The following is a 13,684-nucleotide window of genomic DNA, read 5'->3' on the forward strand; positions in this document are numbered from 1 at the left end:
GTTTTGCCTACAAAAGTTTGTCATGTTCACTTGAGAATGCATTGCATACACCTTTTCAATTCTCAGTTGAAAGTTTAACTCATCAACTTGACTCAAAGCAAGATTCATTTTGTTCACATTGTTTCTAACCTCCACAGAAACCTGTCTCATGTAATCATTCATTTTATTTACTGTTTTCCTAACTTTCGATGTAGTAATCTGATCCATAGAAACATTCGATTTGTTTACTGTTTTCCTAACCTCAATGTAGCAATAGTACTTTCTTGATAGTTGACTTTCAATGAAGACAACTCCCTACCTACTTCTTTACTCAATTCTACACTTTCACTATGGTTGACTTTTTCAACAACAGTAACTAGGCCTACATTGTCAGAAACTTGAATGAGTTGATCTTGTAACTTAACACTACTATCATCCTGCTTCAATTTGTTTTCATCTTCATGATTATCTTTCACTGATTCATTTGCATTTTCAATAGAAGGTTTATACTAACCTGCTCTAGTCTAATGCTAGCAAATTCTTGCTTCATCTCATCAAACCTAGCACTTTGATTTTGTTTCAAATTATCAATCTTAGCATTTTGATTTTTAAACATTTGGTCTAACCTAGCATCTTGCTTATCAAACAGTTGTGTTAAGGCAGCTATTAACTCATCATCAATTTTAATATTTTTCATATTGTATGCCATTTTGCTAGTCTGCACAGATAATATATTCATTAGGACTTGATCTCTCTTGAACCGATTTCCCACTCAGCAACAAACCATTCACAACCTATCAAGATATCTATCCACTAATAATTTCTATAACCAGGGATTTCATGGTGTACCATTTGGGACATATTTATTTTGTAATTCGGTCCCACCACAGGGCGTACATTTGCCGTGCTACCAATTTTTCCTTAAACGGTTGGAATAGCATAACTCCTATCACACTAAGGAAAGTTGTCGGCTCCAATAAAATAGATACTTGATAAACTGTGAATGGATCTATTGCCTATGAATGAGAAATCCAGTTTTCAGAGCAAATTAACTTATAATCTTCAGATGAAAATTTTGGCAAAAACACAGAAATATAAAACGAACAATAACTTATAAGCTTAATGATTTCAAGTAACTACGAACTAAAAACTTATCTAGTTTACAGTTGAAACACAGTGGCTATGGCTTTACTACACTAATAGCGAATTTTGCACAAAAATTTATATAAACTTCAATCTAAAACATTAATAAATTCATTTAAACAGACAATAACTCAGAGCACAAAATTATACAAGCAACAGCCAGCCATGTTTTTCAGAAGAAGGTCCAACAGGAAAAAGACACAAGTTGCCAGTCACGAAAGACAACGCCCTATTCAATATCGATCTTTACAGACACGTCAACACAAAATTATAACTTATAAGTTTAGAATTCACATTCTACATCTGTTCTCAATAAAACTTTATTTTGAAAATGTTATTTTAAATTTTTATACATATATTCTATTCAAATAAACGATTTATTTAATAATTTGTTAACCCTACCTCGGTGACATTATGGAACAATGCAACAAACATTTACGATAATAAATTCTCCGTCAAAAAGTTTATCCGTCTATTGATAACTCTGACATTTACTATAAAGTTTCATAGATCTCGAATTGAAGATTCGATTTAAATGTGAGAAGAAAAATGTAATATTACAACCTTCATCCCTTACCACAAATAGCCTTGTCATCTGAGTAAATTCCCACCGTCTGATGATGACCAACAACAGGTCGAAACGATCGTCACTACAAAAGTAAGTGTATTTTCACTTCAAAAGTGTTTTTTTTAAAATTCAAGTTTAATTTTAACAGTGAAAAAGTATGGATATACAACAGAGTAATAATAATATATTCATGCCAGATTTCAACAATTTGTAAAATTTCCATGTTCCATGGAATAGGAATGGACTTAATCTGCTATTTCAGATACCGTTTGTCAGAACCGCTCACCATTTCAATATCTTCCTGAATAGAACAATGAGATTGTAACAATAGACTAAACCCATTCTTTGACACCCCCCTCCAATGACCGCTTTCAAAAAATACATTAAAAAAATCTTGTGAAAAAATTATGCTGCTCAATTGATAAATAAATTATTATTTTTGAGCTCTACTAACTGACACCTTTATGACCGCTCCAATGAATTAAAAAATCTTGTGAAAAAAATATGCTGCTCAATTGATAAATAAATTATTATTTTTGAGCTCTACTAACTCTCCTTTTTTTCAACTGTTTCTTCTTTCTTTTATTTAAATATTTTTCATCCTATACCCTTTTACTAACTTTCCGGAATCTAACCAATATATCATTCTCTTCTAATCTTATTAGTTATAGCCTACTGAATTGTGAATATTTAATGAAGTGCGATATTATTTTCTTCTCTCTTATTTTATTTTTTAATATTGTACATAATATTACACTATCAAATATGTCATTAAGGCTCGTACTGGAATTTGTCTGTGAGCTTTTCTATGTTTTTATGGGATAAATAGATAAATAAATGAATAAATACTTAAGATACTTTCTCATTCTAGATCTTTTCTCTCTCATTCGAATACTGTAATAATTGGAGTTTTAGTAATTGATGATGTTTTTATTGTATGAATCAATCAATAATCAATGAAGTGTTTCTGGCTTTTTTTATAAGTAGGCCTACAGTGTTTATCATAATGATTATAGAGATTTACCACAACTCTTCTCTGTTTGTATCCAGTTCCTGGCGGAAGTTTGAGTAAGGCTGCAAAGTTCATGACTTCCTGGAGAGTAAGCATTGGCTGCAAAAGGTCCTCCTGCTGAATATAGCACGACATCTTTCTGAACCTGGCTTCATCTCTTGCCACTCCGTTCAGTCTCAAACGACCACTCACGCCTTGAGATCTGAAACAATTGTACAAATCAGCAAAATCAACATAAAGTGTCACCTGATCATATGAGAAATAATAATATAATATCAGGGGACCGAGCTTCGCTCTGGAGTGTAAAAGCATAGAAAATTTGTATCGAAAAACTAATTCGATTGAAATTGACAGGTGTGAATGTTCATCAACACAATACAAGATACAGGGGCTTAGTCAGAGTTGAACAGCACAGGACAGGGTTTTATGAGCACAACCGAAATTACATTGGCAAAAAAGTGTTTAACTGTTTACCCCAGAATATTAAAGCTGCCCAAACCCTAAACTCTTTCAAGACTAATCTAAAATGTTGGCTATTAGAGAAATGTTTTTATGAGTGGCGAAGTATCTTCAACCATTGAATACGTTGCATTAGTTATAAATGTTGTATGGGCTTAGATATAGAGGTTATTTGTTATTTTGTTATTTGTGTTATGATGTACAAAATTGTTCCATTATGTACAAAATTGTTGTGTTTTGTGTCATTATCTTGTTTTCTCTTCATTGTATGACTATTGTCGATATGATGCTTGTCACTATCCATGACAGTATAATAAACCAATAAATTTTTAGTTTAATTTAATTATTCATTTTTTCAGTCGTAGAATTATTTTTACAGCTATATGAGGAGGCACAGCAGTCTTATGCCCAAAACTGTCCCTTTTCAAATTTATACTACAGTCCAAATCAAAATCTAGGTTAAACTACTATCACTCATCAAAATATATAATTTATTCGCATCAGAATGAATAATTATTCATTCGCACTTCAAAAAAACAAGCAGATCAGCAATTACAAATAGATATGGGCCTACAATGAATTCGATTTAGAATGATATACTATGTTTGCTACAATATTTGTTAATATACTACCATGTACTATTCTACACTAACAGCATCCAGTTACTGTTTTGGACTTTCTGAAGTAAACATGTTTAAAAAAAGAGAAATAAACAAAAATAAGCTTTCTTTGCTGGATTATTCTTCTCATGAGATCAGCTGAGGAATAACCCACACATGCACTCGCTCGCTCACTTCCATTACCGTATCGACAGACGACAAAATTTCCAGTTGTTTTTCCAAGGAAGTATTTATCCTTTTAATGTCCTTCAGCGAGTTATCCCAGGGTTGAGACCTAGTGCAATCGAATTTTCATATCTTAAATCAAATTTGTTCCAAATTTCGTGAGAATCGCTATAGAGTCGTTTTCGAGATCCGGTCGCATACAGATATATAAACATTTAAACATCTAAACAGAAATTGCTCGTTCAATAGTATTTATGTCATATTGGTCAGGATTTTGGAGTTTCAAATTTTAATTCAATGAACAGTCATTTTTCATTGACAGAAATATTGTTTACCGTATTGTTTGTTTTCAATATTGACTGTAGTATCTTCTCTATTTAATAGCAAATGTGCGCTCGTGAGATAGATAGATTAAGATATTATTGTATAAATTCACTCTACTTATATGGGCTACTTTTGTTCAAATTAATAAAAACAGTATATACTATAACACATAGATTGAAATATTTTAAATTTTTCCTACTACAAGTTTTTATATTGTTTTTATTAAAAATATTATTGTATACTCAAGGTGACTCTCATGTTTGGCATTGACTGATAGTTTATTAATTTATACCCCAGAATTATCTTTTTTGGGAGAGGACTCATAGTAACATCCGTATCGCAAAGCTGTACTCTTATCTCTCTCCACTTTCATTATAGGTACTCATTGTATATAAGTCTGTTCTTGTGTATATGTGCCTTCACGTGGACATCATCATCAACAAAAAATATTACTTTGGTAGATTTAGATGGAATAAAATATTGAAATAAAAAAGTAATAAAAACATACCGGTAACCAGATATTGCATTGAGTAGAGAGCTTTTTCCGGCGCCTGAAGGTCCAAGTATGGCAGATAGCTGACCTGCTTTGAATTTGCCACTCACTCCTTTCAAAATTCTTCTTCCAGAATCTGTAAAATTGATAAATGGGGATATTATAAATTCATAAAATGGAATATTATAGTACCTTTTTTCTTAAAATAATAGATTAAGAATACAAATTTGAGAATTTGATATTTTCATAAAAAATAATTATAGTACCTTTTTTCTTAAAATAATGAAATAATAGATCTACGAATCATAATTTGTAATTAATTATTATTAATTTGATTGGTAAAACGTGTGTTTGAGATTTATTTTATAACCTGAAGATGGTGTGAACACTGAAACTAAGTGTTACAATAATGTGTATTCCCAGTGCCATGTGCAACCGGCTACTGATCTACGAGGATACAGATAGCTCAGTTTGAGAGATAAAATTACAATACTGGGGCCCGGTTGCACAAAAGCCGGTTAAATTTCAACCGTGATTAGTTTCACGAGATCCAATCACACAAAGCCTTTTTTATAAGACGGCTTCTCTGATTGGTTCTCATGAAATTAAACACGATTAAAATTTAACCGGCTTTTATGCAACCGGCTCTTTATCTATTCTTTTACTATTTTACATAAATTTCAAGAGAATATTATAGCACCTCAGTGCAATATCCAAGGGATGGATGATTAATTTTTTTTTGAATTTGCATGTGTAGTGGTTAAACATGTTGTGTTCTATATTTATTTCACAAAACTAGGTACCATATAATGAAAACACTGGGTTGTTGTCAAAAATATCACTTAATTATTGTAAAAATCACAAACATTATCTCAACACCATTCGTGTCATCTTCAGTGTCTGATCATTGGTGTTGAGACAATGTTTGTGATTTTTACAATAAATAAGAGATGTCCTTAACAACATCCCAGTGTTTTCATTATGGATAGATATCACAACATATCACCAGCAACAGTATTTGAAACTACTATATATTTCAAAGCTCATGATATTTGTTGGAACCATTTTCAAAATCTACAGGACCCATATACTGTACAGAAATTTTTCACACTCAAGACATACAACTTTGATAAACTTTAATAACTGTTGCAACTTTTATTGTGTTAATGAATCCTAAGTGTGAAAAAATGTCTCCATAGATAAGGTGAGAAATTGCAAACTTCCCGTAAGAATTAATTGAAGTAATAATCGCCGCAATCACCCCTATTGATGTTGATATTGTTGAAGAATTTCTTGCTCAATCACTCTCAATGACTCAGAATAAATAAGTTTGTTTTATGGTCCTTCAAAATTTCTCTTCAATATGTGAATATTTTCTATTTTAATGATAATAATGTGAAATATTTATTTTATTTTTGGTTTTGAAGAATCTAAATTTGAAAATCTACTTTGTGAAAATAATTAAGGACTGAAAACTCTGTAAAGCGAACAACAACAAGGCTTAACCTATTTCGGACTATGTGTAACCTCATCTAAGTTTGGGAGAGGAAAAGCACAAAAGGTTGCCTTATTTTTTCTCTCCCTATCATTTTTGATGATGAACCGTAGGCCTACTTATTGTACGAATCAATAAAGAATAAAATGAGATTTCTATTGATCAATAAGCTGTAAAATCCTTCAAACTATAGCTTTTTCTTTCTCATTCAACTCAAATCTTCTCTCACTTCAATACTGATGATACTTTCTCATTCTAGATCTTTTCTCTCTCATTCAAATACTGTAATAATTGGAGTTTTAGTAATTGATGATGGATTGATTGTATGAATCTTTCTCATTCTAGATCTTTTCTGTCTCATTCAAATATTGTAATAATTGGAGTATTTAATTATTATTTAACGAAAATCCTAAATAAATGCTGCAAATCACCCCGAAGACCTCTGCTACTGCAGACATGACACAGGGTTAACGGCTAGATGGAAATTCGATGAGAACTACTATCCAAAAATTAGTTGCCAGCCCGGGAAAAATTAGTTCCCGGGCTGGCAACTAATTTTTGGATAGTAGTTCTCAAATTTCATCTAGCTGTTAACCCTGTTGTCAATATCTGCAGTAGCAGAGGTCTTCGGGGTGATTTGCAGCATTTATTTAGGATTTTCGTTAAATAATAAATATATATTAATTAGCATTTGAATAAATGCACTCTCTATTTAATTCCATCTGTAATTGGAGTATTAGTAATTGATGATGTATTTATTGTATTAACCAATCAATAGTCAATGAAGTGTTTCTGGCTTTTTTTATAAGTACCGTAGACCTTATCTAAATTTGGGAGAGGAATAGCACAAGGTTACCTCATTTTTTCTCTCGCTATTTTGATGATGTACTTTTTGTATCAATCAATCAATAAAGATTTGATCTTGATATTGTTTTAGAATTTCTTGCTCAATAACTAACTCACATTGAAAGTTGTCATCTATTTCTCTATTAGATTAAGGAGTAGTTTTAGTTGGAAAGAAGGCACTTATCTGTTTATATATAAACAATGTATCATATGAATAACAATCCACATACCGTAGGCCTAATACATCAACTATATCTATCAATAAGCCTACTATTTCTCAACTCTGTTGTCACAACCTTGATATTGATAAATTCAGACAAGATTTTTCCTTTTCATCGTAGCACTTCTCCACTTTTTTGTGCCTATTGAGGCGCTGGGTGTAGGCAAGGCTACAATAGGAGAGAAACCATCAATTATAATAGCTTGGTTCTCAGCACATGTCATATTGATTACACACACATGATAAGCGCATCAGATTCTGTCAATCAACAATTAATCATTGTCAAAGTTCCGGTTAGCCTTGAGATGCATTGCTGCATCCAACTGCATCTATAATGCAGTCAGCTGATCACGTTCTCTCCACTTTTAGGTATTGTTCGATTTTATTTCCTCTATCTGATACGAAGAATGTATCTTTGAAGACTTCCTTCCTTATTCCATGATAACATGCTGCTTTGTAGAATGTACCATTATTGTCTCATACCCACATTTCCTACATAAAAAATTAACATGTTCTACTCTATACAATAAATAATAGTGCCTGACTAGTAAACTGACTGTAGTGAGGTTCACGTTATAATGGCAGTGTTTGATTAGCAATGGTATTGCTACCCTTGTCCATCGCTTTGCCCTGTTGCTAGATCGAAATATTTTCGTGTAGATAAAACAGAGATAATATGAATGTACAGAGGATCAAATTGGGAGAGTTAGAAGAGTTAAAAAAGATTTTGAATGTTATCATTCATATTTCGTGGGCTGATATGTCAATGCTATCCAAAAACATGTATTCATAACAGGTACTTCAAATTGGAGTGAAAGTGGAATATAAGAAAAAATGCTCAGTGGTGGAGTTTGAAGTCTGAATCAACTTTTAGAATTATTTGGTTGGCTTTTCAAGTTGCTTAGATATTCGTATTTTGGCTATCTATACGGGAACTTATACATATAGAGTGAATAGAGAAAAATGATAATAAAACATGTAAATGATGTAACGTTTTCTAGCTCTAGTGTTTGGTCATGGATGAAATGTTGCTTGCACAACCGTAATGGGCTCGATTCCAGATCTAGTCCTGGCATTCTCACATTAGGACCCGTTTTTTCACACAGAGTCGAATCATAGAAAACCAGATAGCTAAAGAAGATATCTCATGGTATAAGTTATTCATGAGACATGGACTATCGGTAAGGCGGAAGAATAGGCAATTAATGCATTTGAAGTATGGTGTTGGAGGCGAATGCTGAAAATAAAATGGACCGATAGAATAACAAATGAAGAAGTATTTCAAAGGGCTGAAGAGACACAAAAAACTCTATTGAAATCTCTTAGGGACAGACGGCATTCTTGGATAGGACATATTATAAGACACAGCGAATTCACGCTAACAATACTGGAAGGTGCAATCAGTGGACAACGGGCTCGTGGAAGACCCCGGCTACAATATTTGAAGCAGATTACCCCGGGATCTTGGGGTCCAGAGCTATACCCAACTAAAACAGCTGGCTCTGGACAGACAAAGATGGAAAGCTGCCAACCAATCGGATGATTGAAGCAGAAGAAGAAGAAGTTATTCATGTTACAAATTTCAAGTCGATTTTCTGTTAACTCAATTACTGTCAACTACTGTCTATTATTACTGTTTCGGTCGGGTGAGAGTGTAAGAACGGCACAGTATGAGAGACTACCAGCCTCACATAGCTTCACGAAAAATAACTACTGTAGTGAGGTCCACGTTATAATGGCAGTGTTTGATTGGCAATGGTATTGCTATCCTTGTCTATCCTTCAACAAAGCGGATAGCGCTATCTCTTTCTCACTTTGCTCTGTTGACAGATCGTCTTTCAACAATGTAGAATTAATAATTCATTAACAAAATATTCTATCTCAATTATGAAAATTCATTATGGAATCATTGAAAAATATAATTTCCTGCTCAATAAAATATAATTGATCATTTTAAACGAGAATGAACAGTTGATATTACAATATCGGGTCACCGAGTTTCGCTCGTTATTTTTATTTATTGATAAACAGAACACAATTCTCTAAAATGATCGTGTTTTATATTTCACAGCTGGCTATACGTCAGCTTATGAATTTCGGGGATGCGATATTTTGATTTTCCACAGAAACACTCGCTTACTTTTTACTATCCACAGACGACGAAAGTCTCAGCTCTTTCACCCAAGGATGAATTATCCTTTTAATGTCGTTCAGCGAGTTTTTCCAAAGATGAGACCTAGTGCAATCGAATTTTCATATCATAAACCTACTATGATCCAAATTCCGTGAAAATCGTTAGAGCCGTTTTCTAGATCCGTTGAACAGAAATAACCAGATATAGAAATAGCCAGATATAAAAATACAGAAATTGCTCGTTTAATATAATAGGAAAATTTATTATTTTAAACGAGAATGAACAGTCAATATTACATCAATAAACCTGTATCAGCTATCGTCTATAGGAGGAATTGACAAGACAGAGGATCGGCAACGTTGTTCTCTTATCTTTCTCCACTGCCATTATAACGTGGACCTCACTATATCACGAGACATCTCAACCATAACTCATAATCATTATCATCATCATTTGCATGGATAGTCATTAAAATCTGGCATAAGTGAAAGGAAGTTATCTATCATAGATTGCTTCATGATAGTGAGGTACCTAGGCCTACTGCTGAAAATATAGATAGCGTAAAATATTGATCGCCAATGCATTGGAAAGTAAATTGCCGATAGTCAATTATTTTACTCTGATAATTTGAGTGAGATGTGATGTCGCTTGGAACCGCAGTAAGTTACGTTTGACAGCACAGCTACTTTTACAGAAGATACGGTTGAGTTATTACTAGAATGTGCCTGGTTAAGTTGTCACCGAAGGATGTAGTGCAATAATGACATACACCAGTATTTTATCAACTGACAACTTTCTCGTGTGTTGCTAGGTTGATCACATCGACATGATAACTAATAAATTCGTTCAATATTAATTATTTTTCGACTAGCAGGTAACCCATGCTCTGCAAGGATCTAATCAGAAAACTTGACCTACTGAAACCTCAAGGGTCGGTTTCCGAGCTCGGGATTTAGCTAAGTTCTAGACTTCAAACTTTAAATTTTACATATTGATTCTCAATTCACCGAGGGAGGATGGTTATTTTAAAATCTTTAGAGCCGGTTTTCCAAAGTTAGTAGACAGAAGGTTGGTCACTCATCTATAGTATTTTCGTTGAAATGCAATTGGAGTGGGGGAACTGCAGCCGTGACGTAGGCTGTAGTACAGAGTAGGCAGAATATCGCATTCTTGAAAATCATATGGTGTCGTATAGTCAAATTATATAACACAAACATTATCTGACATGCAAGCTTTCTGTTTCTGCTTTACAATAATTATTAAAACATTTGAATAATACAAGCATTTTGCCATATAAAAGCAAAAACCCCACCTTCTAACCTTCCCTTTCAAACCCTTAAGGTTTCTTCATCTTCTAGGTCGTGTTTATATTTTGTAGTATGGCTATACATCAGATTGTGAATTTCGGGGATGAGATATTTTGATTCTCGTAGAACATGTGCTCGATACCAGCATGTGTTCAGTGCATTTACAATGAATGATCTCATCGGATTTATTGGGATCGGCTTATCGGTTTATTGCGATGCATTGGTTTATCAAGATTTTTTAAGGGTTAATCTGAAATTATAATAGTATAACATTGTCTACTAATGCTTTTCCAGCTTATTAACTTTTTCGTGTCACGTTTTTAGATTCATGAAAAACTTTCAACTTCATTTTATTCATAAAAGTTGAATGAACTTGAAATATTTAACAACATCATTAGAATCGGTGATTCATTCGCTATAAGTATGGATAATTTTAAAGTTCTAGGTCAATTTTGAGGAGATTAAACGACAATATATTTGAAGATACAGTGAATAAACTGTATGCTCAGTGGGTTACTCTAGAACATTTTTACTATACGTGACGTCACGCTAGCGTTCCCCCCACCACTTTGAATCATACACCTGTGAGTGATCAACCTTTTGTCTACTAACGTTGCCGGTTTTCGAGCTCGGGATTTAGCTAAGTTCTAGACTTTAAACAGCTGGAGTCAGAAAATTGGCTTTCCGAAACGGGGCGTAGCCGTAGTCCACGTCTGAGCTAAATTTTGAAGAACTAGAAAATCGAACAAAAAGAGAAAATAGTGTAAAGTTTAAGCTATTTTGAATATTATTTAGGAATGTTTCATTTCGTCAAAGAGAAACGTTTCCAATATTATAGAAATGATAAAATAGAGATTATCATAAAAATCTGGTGTGGCGCACTCACACAACTTTCCTTGCCGTTATGAAAATTGATCACCTGACGCTAGTGTTCCCGCGCATCTAAAGTCTATTCAAAGATCTAAGCCAGCTGGTGACAGGACTATAACGCTGGAGATACTCGAAGTCTTCTATCTCTTCATAGTGAATGATTTAATAGAATCAACAGTTGCCAACAGTTTGCAATTGAAATAATAACATTTTCTCGAATTTCGAGCTTATTTTCAATTTTAGGTGGAAATGTTACTGAACATTAATTGTAGAGATTTTCATACTCAATCTTTTCCACTCGAAATTTTTTGTTTAAACTGTATCTGGAGCCTGATAATTGGAAATCTGAAATCAAACTTTACCTAGATGGGGCGGAGCTCCTGAAATTTTTACAGATATGGGACTTGTTGCAGTTGATAGAGCTTATCAATAACCTCTCTAGGTATGAATTAGATCAAAATCGTTGGAGCCATTTTCGAGACAATCGCGAAAAACCCTGTTTTTGACAACATTTTCGCAATTTTAGCCGCCATCTTGAATTGGATTTAGTCGGAATTGTTCGTGTCGGATCCTTATAGGGGAAGGACCTTAAGTTCCAAATTTCAAGTCATTCCGCTAATTGGGAGATGAGATATCGTGTACACAGACGCACATACACTCATACACACACACACACACAACACACACACACACACACACACCACACACACCACACACACACACACACACACACACACACCACACACACACCACACACACACACCACACACACCACACACACACCACACACACACACACACACCACACACACACCACACACACACACACACACACACACACACACACACACACACCAACACACACACACCACACAACACACACACACACACACAACACACACACACACACCACACACACACACACACACACACACACACACACCACACAACACACACACACACACAACACACACACCACACACACCACACACACACACACCACACATACAACAAAACCAAAAAATACCCAAAAACCACTTTTTTGGAATCAGGGGACCTCGAAACGTATAGAAATTTACAAATTTACATACCTTAATTTTTTTCGGAAAGCAATACTTTTCTTACCTATGGTAATAGGGCAAGGAAAGTAAAAACTACGACTGCCGTTTTGGGAAGTCAATTTTCTGACTGCAGCTGCTTAAAGTCTAGAACTTAGGTAAATCCAAAGCTCGGAAACCGGCTCTAAAGAATTTAAAATAGGCCTATAACCATCCTCCCTCGGTAAATTGAGAATCAATATGTAAAATTCAAAGTTGATCAGTCAATTAGTTCAGATGCGATCATTCGTGAATATCCTATCCTATTTTGGTAGAGAGTTAATGGGAAGGATATTTTTAATATTCTTTCCACAGAATGGACATTGATATGTCCAAAGCTCCGCCAATTTATGTAGATGTATTACAATATTGTCTTGTATAGTTATTCCAAATAGCTTTTTCTCGTATCATTGTACAGTTCAATGATTATTTTCATAGTCTATGTTATGTTAATTAATCTAAAACTTTGCTGTATTGTAAGCTCTTGTATAAGTGTATACATAACAGTATATATTGTAATCTGCATAAATAAAGTACTCAATCAATCAATCCTCATAAGCCAATTCTTTCCTTTCTTATACAGAGTGACACAGAATAACGGGAACTTTTAAAAACGCTACAAAACATTAGTGGGAAGGGCAAAAATGATTTTATTCAAACTAATGTAAAGTTCAAGACTTGCTATTTGAGAATTATTAATAACATCTATCACTTTTTGACAATTACTTCTTCAAGATTGCTTCCTCCTGCACGAATACACTCTAGAAATCTGTGTTGACGATTCCATAACGATTGCTGCAACATTTCAGCTGGGATATTGTTAATTGTCTGTTATGATTCAACCACAGTTATTGGTCATGTTGTGAAAACGTTTGATTTGAGATAGCTCAACGAACAGAAAATCGCAGGTGGACAGATCATGGGACCAGGAAACGCAGATGAATGAGGAATTG

At 33.8% G+C, this 13,684-nt stretch overlaps 1 protein-coding gene across 1 annotated transcript; it reads right to left on the reverse strand.

The window, feature by feature from the left end:
* Positions 1-2,714: 2,714 nt before the first annotated feature.
* Positions 2,715-4,899, reverse strand: LOC120356549 (ATP-binding cassette sub-family G member 1-like; the record flags this gene model as incomplete). Its single annotated transcript, XM_039445497.1, has 2 exons — positions 2,715-2,904; positions 4,779-4,899. Coding segments are annotated over 2 exons (311 nt in total), but the record flags the coding sequence as incomplete, so codon positions are not given.
* Positions 4,900-13,684: the final 8,785 nt, after the last annotated feature.

This window comes from Nilaparvata lugens, unplaced genomic scaffold (genome assembly GCF_014356525.2).
Source record: "Nilaparvata lugens isolate BPH unplaced genomic scaffold, ASM1435652v1 scaffold7082, whole genome shotgun sequence".
NCBI classification, from domain to species: Eukaryota; Metazoa; Arthropoda; class Insecta; order Hemiptera; family Delphacidae; genus Nilaparvata; species Nilaparvata lugens.